The 12,335-nt window shown below is 44.4% G+C and overlaps 1 protein-coding gene across 2 annotated transcripts in view; it reads right to left on the bottom strand.

Moving 5' to 3' along the window:
• Positions 1 to 12,335, bottom strand: part of LOC111962518 (semaphorin-3E) — a 54,914-nt gene that overhangs the window by 25,096 nt on the left and 17,483 nt on the right. For both annotated transcript variants that reach the window (XM_023985664.2, XM_023985663.2), the window contains exons 2-4: positions 1,460 to 1,620; positions 570 to 629; positions 196 to 315 (exon numbers count right to left, since the gene is read on the bottom strand). In XM_023985664.2, coding sequence (XP_023841432.1) covers positions 196 to 315; positions 570 to 629; positions 1,460 to 1,620 — 341 coding nt within the window. The remainder of the gene's footprint in view (positions 1 to 195; positions 316 to 569; positions 630 to 1,459; positions 1,621 to 12,335) is intronic.

Genomic DNA, 12,335 nt, shown 5'->3' with positions numbered 1-12,335 from the left:
TGCTTTCTTGGCACACGTTAGGTCCCTTAATACCTTTTGAGCAACTTTCCATGCCCTGAAGAATTCAGACTATTCTGTATGCAAAGGGTGTCCCACCCGGTACTAGATGGGTGTACCTAATAAACTGACCATTGAGTGTATATCAGCCCCATTAGTAACTCCAAGTCAACAAACAACCCTCCCAACCCTGCTCACCTGTCCTGTGTGTCTCACCCTTATTTTGGCACAGTGAGGGTTAAATGCTCCTGTTCCGCAGGCCAACAGGTGGGTGGTGTTAAACCGCTGCAGCACCTTGATGTAGTTAGCACACTCTGGCTGTAGGGAGAGAGAGAGGGCAGAGGGATGGAGGAAGGGAGAGGGCAGGGAGGGAGGGAGGGAGGGAGGGAGGGAGGGGGGGAGGGATTTATTGTGTGTGTGAGAGAGGGAGGGAGGGAGGGACGGATGGATGGACAAGAAGGATGGAGGAAGGGAGAGTGGTTAGGTATGTATTTGTAGGGTAAACTATGACACATTACATTGTTGAATAAATTACGGAGTGCTACAAATGTAGAATGATCAGATGATATTACCTTCTCTCTGCCTTTCATCAGACAATCTTCTACCTGTGACACAGAGCTGGCCCAGTCGATCTGTGGTGAAATGACAATACATAACACACCAACACGTGCATATCCACATGCACACACACTCACTCACTCACACATGCACAATGTACTGTATGTCTGTTTGACTGGTGTGCATCATAACATGTTGTGTCTGTTTATGTAAAGAATGAAGGGCAAATGGTCCCCATAACCATCAGTATCATCCTCAGTGTCTGCCCTAGTAAACATAGTGTCTTTGTAAGGGTCAAGTTAGGACACAGCAGCATGCTTGTGTTGAAAACAGTAGCACTAAATCCCTCTCTATCATCATTAAAGATACTATCTCATCAGTGATACAAGACACACATTTTTTACAAAAATAATAATCTCCATTACCTAATAATAATGACTCAGTAGGAAATGGACAATAATTATCGCATTATTTTCTCTACATTACAGATATGTTCCATAGTCAGTTATCCTGCCTTTTATGTCATTGTCTAACGTAATTAAACAGAATTAAAGCTAATAACACCTCATTATAACACACTCAACTATTTCTTCAACCACCTCAAGGAAACAGTCGGATCTGACAGCCATTGTTACACGTATATAGGGCTGGAGAAGTACTAGTAATACGGAGACAATTCCACCTAGCCTATCGGAGGTTAAGGGGGCAGACCTGGCATATGGCAGTATCTCTTTCCTCTCTGTGTCCAGCTGTGTGCTCTTTATGGAAAGACTCCTTGGTAATATAATGAAGATGCACAAACACATACACTCTGTTTGGGTAACCTAATGACCTGGAGGGGTAAGAGTTCAAATCCCCTCCACACACGAAAAGACAGACTGACAGACAGACAGGCCTACAGTACCTCTCTGTGTTGGTGGTTAACTCTCTCCAGGCTGAGGGAGTACAGGGTGTTTTTAGCCCCTACATACAGCCTTTCATGGGCCTCGTCCAACAGCATGGTCTGGGGCTTCAGGGAGGAACCTGGTCCCTGAAACACCCACGTCCTGTTCAGATCCCATAACTCTGGACAGGGAGAGAGAAGAAAGAGAGAGAAAGTGGAGAGGGGAAGAAAGAGAGACGGGAGAGAGAAGAGAGAAACAGAGCAGAAGATGGGAAGATGGGGAGAGAGAGACAGGCGACAGAGAAGAATGCGAGAGCAGAGAGAAGAGAGGGGAGAGAGCGAGACAACGAGATGCGTGAGAGAGCAGACGAATAGATGGACGAGAGAGAGAAATGGAGAGACGAGAGACGAGGATGAAGAGAGAGAGAGGAGAGAGAAGCAGAGAGCGAAGAGAGAGAAGAGAGAAAGAGCGAGGAAAGACGAGAGAGAGAGAGAAAGACGAGAGACGAGACAGAGACTATTTAACAAATCTAAAGGAACACTGGACACAGCTCGAAGCCTCGTAGCCCCACAGAACCCAGCTTCTTAAAAACAACAACCAGTAGCGATACCCAGTGTGACCCACATGATCGGAAGCTGTTGAAAATGTGAAAAAATGTAACCAACTTTACATACTCTGAAATCCTGCACTTAGTGTAATAGGCATACCTCCAAGCACTTTAACCAAACAATTACGGCTAAAGAAGAAGACGCCTTATGAATGTGTTTTATTCATGGAGCATATCATTACATCAGCATAACAAATGACACACACCCTAAAAAGTGCCTTTGCCACTAGCTTAGTGGTCTTGGTTCTACCTGGGTGTGGGTGTGTCGATTTGTGTGTGTGTGTGTGTTGTAGTGATGTTGATTGTTGTGTGTGTGTTGATGTGGTTTTGTGTGGTGTGTGTGTGTGGTGTAGTTGTGTTGTGCATGTTAGTTGGTTGCATGTGTTTTAAAGCTAGGCAATTACCTTCGTATAGACTTCCTACAAAGCTGCCACCAAACAACAACTGATTCCCTACATTGCTCAAATGTGTTGTCACTCATATGTATGACTTGAAGATACTAATCCAGGAAGAACCACTTAGTTCCACATCCCAACAGCTTCTCCCAAAAGGGCCATTGGTCAAGAACTCAGATTGTACATGTCTGGGAAAGATGTTGTGCATTGCTGAATGGAGACTACTCTTCGATCCTCACAGCCCAGCCTACAGCTGCTCTCGCAGGAGCAGCAACGTCATTCTAATCAGACAGAAACGAACTGTTGTCTATCTGACCTTGTAGTGCTTGCCCTAGGCACAGATCTCAGGATCAGCTTACACAGTCCCTCAAATCCCTAACTTGAACCATCGGAGCAATGAATTTAAAACGGCCCTTAGATCAGCTTCTCTAGGCGGGGACTTCTCTCCGTCGCCTTTAGCCTCTAAGTTTTATTTAGCCCTATTTATTGTATCAAAAGACGGGAACACAGTGTGTCCACTAGACCTGAGTTTATTAGCAGGCGTTGAAGTTTAATAAGACTCTAACACATGGTCACGCACACACGCACAACGCACCGCGCACCACGGCACACACACACCACACACACACACCACACACACATCACAACACACACACACACACACACACAACACACACACACCACACACACACACACCACACCACACACACACACACACACAACACCACACACACACACACACACACACACCACACACACACCACACACACAACACACACACACACATTTCACATTTCCCTCTAATCAAACCTGTCAGGTCTGCCTTCGATCATGTCTACAGCTCTGGAGCCCAGGTCTGGGGGTGAAGGACCAGAGCCAGGAGCTACAGCCCCAGCGAGGGTCACTTCCTGTGGGCTGTGGTGGGTTGCATGCCCTGTGCCCTAGAGCACGACTGGATGTCCTTGTGGACGATGAGACAGAGTCTGGAGTGTGTTAGGAAACCCCCTAAAGCGTCGTAGCGTCATGCACAGCAGTCCAGGACACGGGTGGTTTATATGATCAAATGAGACTCTCTATTTGTATTCCTCGCTTTCCCAAATTGGAGCTGCCATTTTCTCTTGCCCAGAAGAGAGGAGAATACTCCTGGCTACCATAACCACCACCTCCCCTACCTGTCTCCTCAGACGTAACTTCTCTGGAGCTGTATGTCAAGACTTAAGTGACTGCCAGTGTTTCAGGAAGGGYGTTCTGGGATTTGTTATTTCAGCATCTGTGTGTTTTTAGTAGCATTACATCTACTACAGTATTAGATGTCTCGGTAGAGACCAATAGATTTGGTTTATTTTTCTGGTTTTAGATTTCTCTGGTAGATCCAGTCTGTTTGTTTTGCTAGCATTAGAGATCTGTGTGGTAGAAACAGAGGGAAGGTTTGTTTTAAGAGGTATTAGATCTCTAGGTGCTGTTAGGATTGAGATTAGTCTGATTGTTTTGGTAGCGTCATTGATCTCAAACAGTGTGTGTGTGTATGTGTTTAAAAAAAAACATTGCCGTTAGATCTCTATGGTATAGACAGAGGGGATATGGTGGTGCTGATATGCCAGTGCCCAGACACGCTTCCTGTAATGATCTAAACCAGGCAGTTACAGCTCTTAAAAGGCATGCACTGAGCACGCATTCAAGCACACACTCACACATACACTCCTGCACTCACACATACACACACATGCAATCACACATACACCTGCACGCACGCACACGTACACACAGATGCATGCAGGTACACATGGCACGCAAACACACATACGTGGCGCTCACACACACAAGTGGGGCGCACTCACACACCTCCATATGTAACACACTATGGAATGTGTAATGCTTCAGCTGACGATAACAAGGACAGGCGTGTAGTGGAGCAGGAGGGAGTTTATCATCCACTGAGGGAATGATGGGAACTGAATGGGATAAGTTAACATTCACTGAGGGAATGAATGGGAACTGAATGGGATAAGTTAACATTCACTGAGGGAATGATGGGAACTTGGAATGGATAAAGTTAACGTTCACTGAGGGAATGAATGGGAACTGAATGGGAATAAGTTAACATTCACTGAGGGAATTGATGGAAAACTGAATGGGAAATAAGTTTAACATTCACTTGAGGGAATGATGGGAACTGAATGGGATAAGTTATACATCCACTGGACAAATGCCCTTCATATTGATACAGTGTTGTTGGTGATGATTGATATGGATTAAAGTGACAAACTCTTGATAACAAAAATATTATGTGTGTGAATGTTGTTATAGGTGATGGTGATAATGAAATGACAGGACTTGACTTGAGTGAATAAATATGAAGAGTGTATTTCCAAAACGGTTATAAACCACCCGATTTTCTACATTTGGATTTCTTCATCTGTCGAAATGATGGGCATACGGGTACCTTTCATGTGTGGCTAAAATACTACAGCTTTTTTCATTCATAGATTGTAAATGTGCATGCTATATATCCATTTGTTCCCTGGAATGGAAAGTTTGTGTCCTTTATTTTGGATGTGACATGTGGTTGTCTTATAAAAGCTATCTTAAAAATGAATGCACTTACTGTAAGTCACTCTAGATCATGAGGTGTCACCAACTTCTGGCCCGCGGGCCAAATTTGGCCCCGTGGGAAAATTATTATTTGGCCCGCGAAGACAATACCAAATTTACTAACTAGAGCTGGCCCGCCGGTATTATAAGCAGCGATTCCCACCGCTAAATATACGAATCCCATAATGCTACTGCTTGTTTGTTTTGCCCGGGCGCCAATCAGGACAGGACCAGAAACGCCCTCTCCTCTGTGACCAGTAGTCATAGAACAATCGACGCTACACTGTCAGCGCGCTATCCCTTACAAAAAATGGCCGAAAAGAAAGGCAGAAAACAGGAGCTTTCTGGACAAGTGGGAGGCAGAATATCTGTTTACATATGTAAAAGACAAACCTGTTTGTTCTCTGGTTTTGTGGAGTCAACGTTGGCTGTAAGTAAGGAGTACAACATTAGACGACACTATGAAACGAAACACCATGACAAATACAGGACTGGACATGACTCAAAGGAGCCAGAATGTAGAGGAGATGAAAAGAAGTTTGGTTCAAACACAGAATATGTTCAAAAAAGCCACACATCACAAGTAGAGAGCTGCTGTAAAGGCTAGTTATATAGTGGCAGGAGATCGCCAAAATCAGCCCGGCCCTTTAATGAGGGAGAGTTCGTGAAAAGTGCACGATGAAGTTATAATGAAAATTATTAGCCAGTGGGAAAAAGTGTTTTGTATTTAAATCAGAAGGCTGCAATAGAAAAGAGGCATACGATTTTTATTTTACATTTTATTTATTTAATAAATGAATGCCAATTGATTGTGTTTTTTCATTTTGAAATTCGATGTTGCATGTCTCCCACTATTAAATTATATAGTGTATGTTAAATAAGCGTGCCTTGTGTCCCATATTCAGTGTTTAAAGCAAAAGCTTGTTTGGGTCCATATTAAAAGGTTCATTTGTTCAATGTTGCCGCGCACTTTCGTTCAGGTTTTACAGTTTTTGGCCCCACTGGGTAATTGAGTTTTTGACACCCCTGCGTCTAGAGTAATAGCATCTGAACATGAACTAAAATGTAAAATGTATGAAGTTTTACATACGATTCAATATAGAATACTTTTTTCTAAACCTTAACACAGCACACACCTACATCACACAATTAGCCAACTAGTTAATTCAAAATACAACACAACGTTCCTTACATACTTCTAACTCCATCAAAAACAGTAAACCCGCAGCTCAATAGTCTAATCATTTGTCAAAACACAGTAAAACACCGGCTCAATATCGAATCATTCTGTCAAAAACCAGTAAACCCGACTCAATTCGAAATCATTCTGTCAAAACACAGTAAAACCGACTCAATTATCGAATCATTCTGTCAAAAAACACAGTTAAACCCGACTCAGATGATCGCAAACTATTCTGTCAAAAACACCAGTAAGACCCGGAGCTCAATATCTATATACTTCTGTCAAAAACACAGTAAACCCGACTCATATCTAATCATTCTGTCAAAACACCAGTAAACCCGGACTCAATATCCTAATCATTCGTCAAAACACTAGCACATTGCTTCTATTCTCAAGAGAACTATAGTCAATATATGCACAACGACTTTCAAAATACTAACAGGTTGATGGGCATTTACAAAAACCTGCATTTACTTTTCATGTTTCAGTTCTACCTGCAGATAACAGATGATATGAAATCCATAGTTTTTCATTAATTCAGTTTCCTTTTACTTTGTAAACCACTCTACATTTTTGGGTTGAGTGTCCAATGTGTGCATTTTTGTCAAATATACTATCTAAAAGTGAGTAAGTCATCTTTACTTTATAGAATGTACAGAATGTACAGTAGAAAAAGATTGTAAGTGACAGAATTGCTGCAGTAAAAGCTTTATTAGCAACATGAAATTGCTCCCAGTGATCACCAAAAAATCCAACAATACATGGCTTTTGGTTCCAGTTGTGTAAAAATAAAAACACATTTACGCGTAAAAAAGGGTACAGAAGGGACAAAATTCAAAAATGCACAGTCCTGTTCTAATCTATAGGATCTTCAGTAATTTGGCCCACATGTTCTCGTCCCCATCACATCTTATGTCGTCTCTCGCTATGCACCGTTGGATAGAAATGCTTGGCATGCCTTATCCACCCCTGGCAGTCTTCAGCTGAGATGTCTCTGCAGCCGGCATCCATTGCATCCAGGAGGGACATTTGGTCATTGTGGCTGATGATGCATACACTTTCTACCTCCAGGTAAGAAAAAAGTTAATGACTCAATGGGGTTGAGGAAAAGGCGAGTAGGGGGGAGGAAAAGGGAAACCATTCTTAGATGGGCTGCAAACCAGTTTGTGATTGCATGTGAATGGTGGAAATGCTACATTGTCCCATGCAATCCAAAATGTCTTAATGTTTCCCCCCAGCTGTTCCCTTTCCTGCTTCTGGCACCAGTTGTCGGTGGAGGTCAGCTTTCCTCTTCCCCCAGAGGGAGGAAGACGTTGTGTCCTTTAGAGGAACAAATACAACAATATGTATTTGCATTGGGTGGTGGCCTACAGTTACTGTGGACGTAGCAACAGTAATGATAGAAGAAGCCCTTGGTGAAATGTGTTACTTACCTGTTGGTTTTGCTGAAAATTCGCGGATAATGGAAGCCACGGTTGACCGTTCTGTGATAGCTGGAGTCTTTGACCAGCCTCTCTCAGTGATAGAACATGGTTTATCACATGGTCTTATGACGGTGGCTCTTATTTCATTCAGTGACAACAGCTCTTACTCTCCTCTTGAAACACCACCATGCATTCTTACTCCATCTTTCCCTACCTCTCCTTCTCCTTGTCCTGGTCGCTAGTACTCCTCTCCTGGTCCAGCTACTCCTCTGCCTGGTCCAGCTACACCTCTCCCTGGTCCAACTACTCCTCTGCCCTGGTCCAACTACTCCTCTGCCTGGTCCGAGCTACTCCTCTGCCTTGTCCAGCTACTCTCTCCCTGGTCCAACTACTCCTCTGCCCTGGTCCAACTGCTCCTCTGCCTGGTCCAGCTACTTCCTCTCCCTGGTCCAACTACTCCTCTGCCTGGTCCAACTACTCTCTGCCTGGTCCAACTACTCCTCTCCCTGTCAACTATTCCTCTACTGGTCCAGCTACTCCTCTCCCTGGTCCAACTACTCCTCACCTGGTCCAACTATCCTCTACCTGGTCCAGCTACTCCTCTCCCTGGTCCAACTACTCTCACCCTGGTCCAACTATTCCTCTACCTTGTCCACGACATAATTTTTTTCTCTCTCTGCTCCTCTGTGTTGTTCTGTATCCACATTGAACAAAATCAATCCAAAGAGTCCCCTTTTAACTGTGTATGTCCATGTAATTGAAAGAACTTCAACACCTGGCTATGTCTCCGATTGAGATTGGAARCAGCTGTGGTTGGTCTATTTTACATAACTTACAGTAAATCAGCTATTTCTCAATGTTTCAATGATCTGTTKATTCAAAAATGTTTATCAGCTGTTTCAATACAGCTTTTGAGCTGCTGTTGTTGCAGAAGTAGAGGCTTTATARTATATTTAAGGTTTTGAACATTAGGTCTTCATTTCTGGCATGCTGTGTGCAAGCATTTGTAAATAAGACAAGAAAGATCCATAATTTTGGTGTTGGGTAAGCTTGTATGTAAAGAAAATGTAAGCATTTTAGAAACGTGTTATTTACTGCATATTCTGTGAAAACAACATGAATTGTGTTAACGGTATGGTCCACAWCAGACGGATGTTGTGCTAATTGTATTTAGAGTTTTGAAAATGTGACGACAGATTGGACAAAAGGATGTTAGCAATTGTAAAAAAAAAACTGTAAATTATTTGTTTTTTAAKTATTGATGTCACAAATGTATGATTTGTACATTTCATTATGAAAAATATAGTTATGTGTTACATTAGATTGTGTAAAACGTCCTGTAACAGTGCTACTTATTTCTCTGCTAGTGAGGCAGATATATAGCATTCTGCAAAAACATCAAGTGATAGATTACAAATACATATCTGTCATTGAATAACCCCATGCCATGATTAGATAGTGAAAAAACACACCAATCTCTTGGACCAAAATGGATATACAGTGTKTAGTGTTTTGGAATGAAACTTGATGATTTGATAATGCTGAGATATGCTTAGTAACAGGTAGAGCTAATACAAGTCAAACAGTGTATAATTATCTAAAACAGCTAATTATGTTCCGTCTCTATAGACAGAGGGGATTTCCACTCCTCTCCRCCCTGTCATCTTTTGCAGCTGCTGTGTGTGTGTGACTCTCTTCATCTAAGGTGTTGAACGAGGGAGTGTGTGTTCACTAAAACAAAAGCGAGAGAGAGACACACAGGTCTTACAGTGCTCCCACTTCAAATGGAAAATGGAGAGAGATAAAGAGGAGAGACTCCCTCAAGTCTAATCCTTTCATCTCCCGCATGGGGAGTGCTGAGAGATTTAGAGAAGGAGAGATTTAGATAAATAAAATAATAATACAAATATTTAAATCCCTCCATGGAAATGCTATAACTTTTCAGCTACTATGGGAGAGAGTGGAGTGTCAGACTGGGAGGAAACAAGGCTTCCTTTACTTTACTCAACTGTGGCGAGGCGAGGGAAACACTGATGTGTAGTTATAGAGGAATACAGAGGAGTCAATAAAACATGAACCTTGGCAAACCTTGGGAAAAGTAAAGACAATAATTACATTTGTTGGAAGAAGTTGATGTCTTGCCACTGGCAAGTTGTTAGTTCTAACCACAGGTTCAATGTTAAAGTGTGTGTACTGATGACAGGCATTCCCATTTGTCTGCAGAGAGACACAGTCTACTGAATAATGAAGTAGTGCAGGATCAAAAACAAAGAGAGATGGGAAAAGGTTTGCATTATAAAGGAAAATAATGAGTGTTTCTTGTATTTCTACAGGGGGGGCGTGAGACTCCGTAGTCCCCAGAGGGAAGTGTGTGGTGCCTGCACGTTGGATGGCCATGTGTTCCAAGACCACCACGCATGGGGGAATGATGTCACAGAGTAAAATGAGAGCCACATGGAGTAGGACAGGACAGAAGAAAGGGGGGAGAGAAGAGAGTAGCAGAGGAGCTTGGGGTGATGAGCTGGGGGAGGAGAGAGGAGGTTTGATGAGCTGGGGGAGAAGAGACATTAGGGGTGATGAGCTGGGGAGGAGAAGAGGAGCTAAGGAGGCGATGAAGCGGGGGAGAAGAGATTAGGGGTGATGAGCTGGGGAGAGGAGAGAGGAGGTTTGATGAGCTGGGGGAGAAGAGATTAGGGGTGATGAGCTTGGGGAGGAGAGAGGAGCTAGGGGCGATGAGCTGGGGGAGGAGAGAGGAGGGTGATGAGCTGGGGAGAAGAGAAGAGGGGTGATGAGCTGGGGGAGGAGAGAGAAGGGATGAATGAGCTGGGGAGAAGAAAGTAGGGGTGATGAGCTGGGGAGAGGAGAGAGGAAGGTTGTGATGAGCTGGGGGAGAAGAGATTAGGGGTGATGAGCTTGGGGAGGAGAGAGGGGCTAGGGGCGATGATTGGGGGAGGAAAGAGGAGGGTGATGAGCTGGGGGAGAAGAGAAGAGGGGTGATGAGGCTGGGGAAGGAGAGAGAAGGGATGATGAGCTGGGGGAGAAGAAAGGAGGGGTGATGAGTTGGGGGAGAAGAAGGAGCTAGGGGTGATGAGCTGGGGGAGAAAGAGAGAGCTAGGGGTGATGAGCTGGGGTGAGGAGAGAGGAGGGGTGATGAGCTGGGGTGAGGAGAGAGGAGGGGGTGAGCTGGGGGAGAAAGGAGGAGCTAGGGGTGATGAGCTGGGGAGGAGAGAGGAGCTAGGGGTGATGGCTGGGAGGAAGAGAGGAGGGGTGATGAGCTGGGGAGGAGAAGAGGAGCTAGGGGTGATGAGCTGGGGGAGGAGAGAGGAGCTAGGGTGATGAGCTGGGGCGAGGAGAGAGGAGCTAGGGTGATGAGCTGGGGCGAGGAGAGAGGAGCTAGGGGTGATGAGCTGGGGGAGGAGAGAGGAGCGATGGAGAGAGGAGATGAGGGTAACATAGGGGAAGAGAAGTGGACTAAGAGGTGGAGATAAGTAAAGGAAGAGTTGGGAAAGCAGGAAGAAGGAGACCTGTGATCTTTGATGATACCATATCTAACATCTGGAGAGCAGGAGAACCAAATTGCCTGACATAATACTTCCTGCAAAGATCAACAACACAACAAACACACTGTCATGTGGTCTACCAACTCTGTTTTAAGTTTGACGTGACTAGATTGTGCATTGTTTTGTGGGGTGTATCCTTGTAGCCCAAAAGAGAGACAGACATCAGAGGGCAAAAATATCTCTGAGCACTGCTCATGTCAGACACACACAAACGATGTCTCAGAGAGTATAAAGAGATTCTATTATGATGGAGTTTGATTAAAGCCCAGCTAGCAGAGTAGACTTCCCAGCAACAGTCGTCTCTAGAACCCTAAACCCATCTGCTCCATGGTGTGTCTGTGGGGTGTAAAGGCTGAGGTTCATTCAAAGGGAGGAAGTGGTGGTTGTGCTAGATATAGGCAAACAGACTGCATTGTGCGCTGATTAAATAGGCATTACCTCACATCACCGCTTGCCTCATCTCCTAACCCCTCACTCAATATCCTAACCCGGGATACCTCACCCCACTACCATTTCACCCCTGCATCCCCTCATTCACCTCTCTCCTGACTCTCTGACTCTCTGACTCTCTGACTCTCTGACTCTCTGACCTCTCTGACTCTCTGACTCTCTGACTCTCTGACTCTCTGACTCTCTGACTCTCTGACCTCTCTGACTCTCTCTCTCTTCTCTCTCTCTCTCTCTCTCTCTCTCTCTCTCTCTCTCTCTCTCTCTCCTCTTCCGGCGGAGTGCATGCTGGAGTGAGTCGTCAAGCAGGAGTGATTGTGAGAGCGGAATATTTCTTTCACTCTAGGGTTTTGGGTATGTATATATATATATATATGATTAGTTTAGTTGTTTTAAAGGGTATCTTGTTTAACTATCACTAAGCACGTATAGGGGTGGTGGGATCGTGAGGTTGGTTTTTCGCGAGGGCACAACCAGCGGGTGGGGCTGGTTGGCAATGGCCACTCGCGGAAGTGTAGAGTTTGAAAAACTTAGTCGGAGCATGGAGTAAAGATTCCTGCTGCGGCCGGGGTGTTCAGTGGAAGAATGTAGCTTGGCTGTGGGTGCTAATTGGGTATGATAGCATCAAATCAGCCTCAAGGATGAAAGCGCTGTAGTGATAATCTTAGATTCCAGATTGAAAAGGTGA

Source organism: Salvelinus sp. IW2-2015, linkage group LG4q.1:29 (assembly GCF_002910315.2).
Source record: "Salvelinus sp. IW2-2015 linkage group LG4q.1:29, ASM291031v2, whole genome shotgun sequence".
NCBI lineage: Eukaryota > Metazoa > Chordata > Actinopteri > Salmoniformes > Salmonidae > Salvelinus > Salvelinus sp. IW2-2015.
Note: the sequence above shows the minus strand (reverse complement) of the source record. Positions and strands in the feature narration are given on the sequence as shown.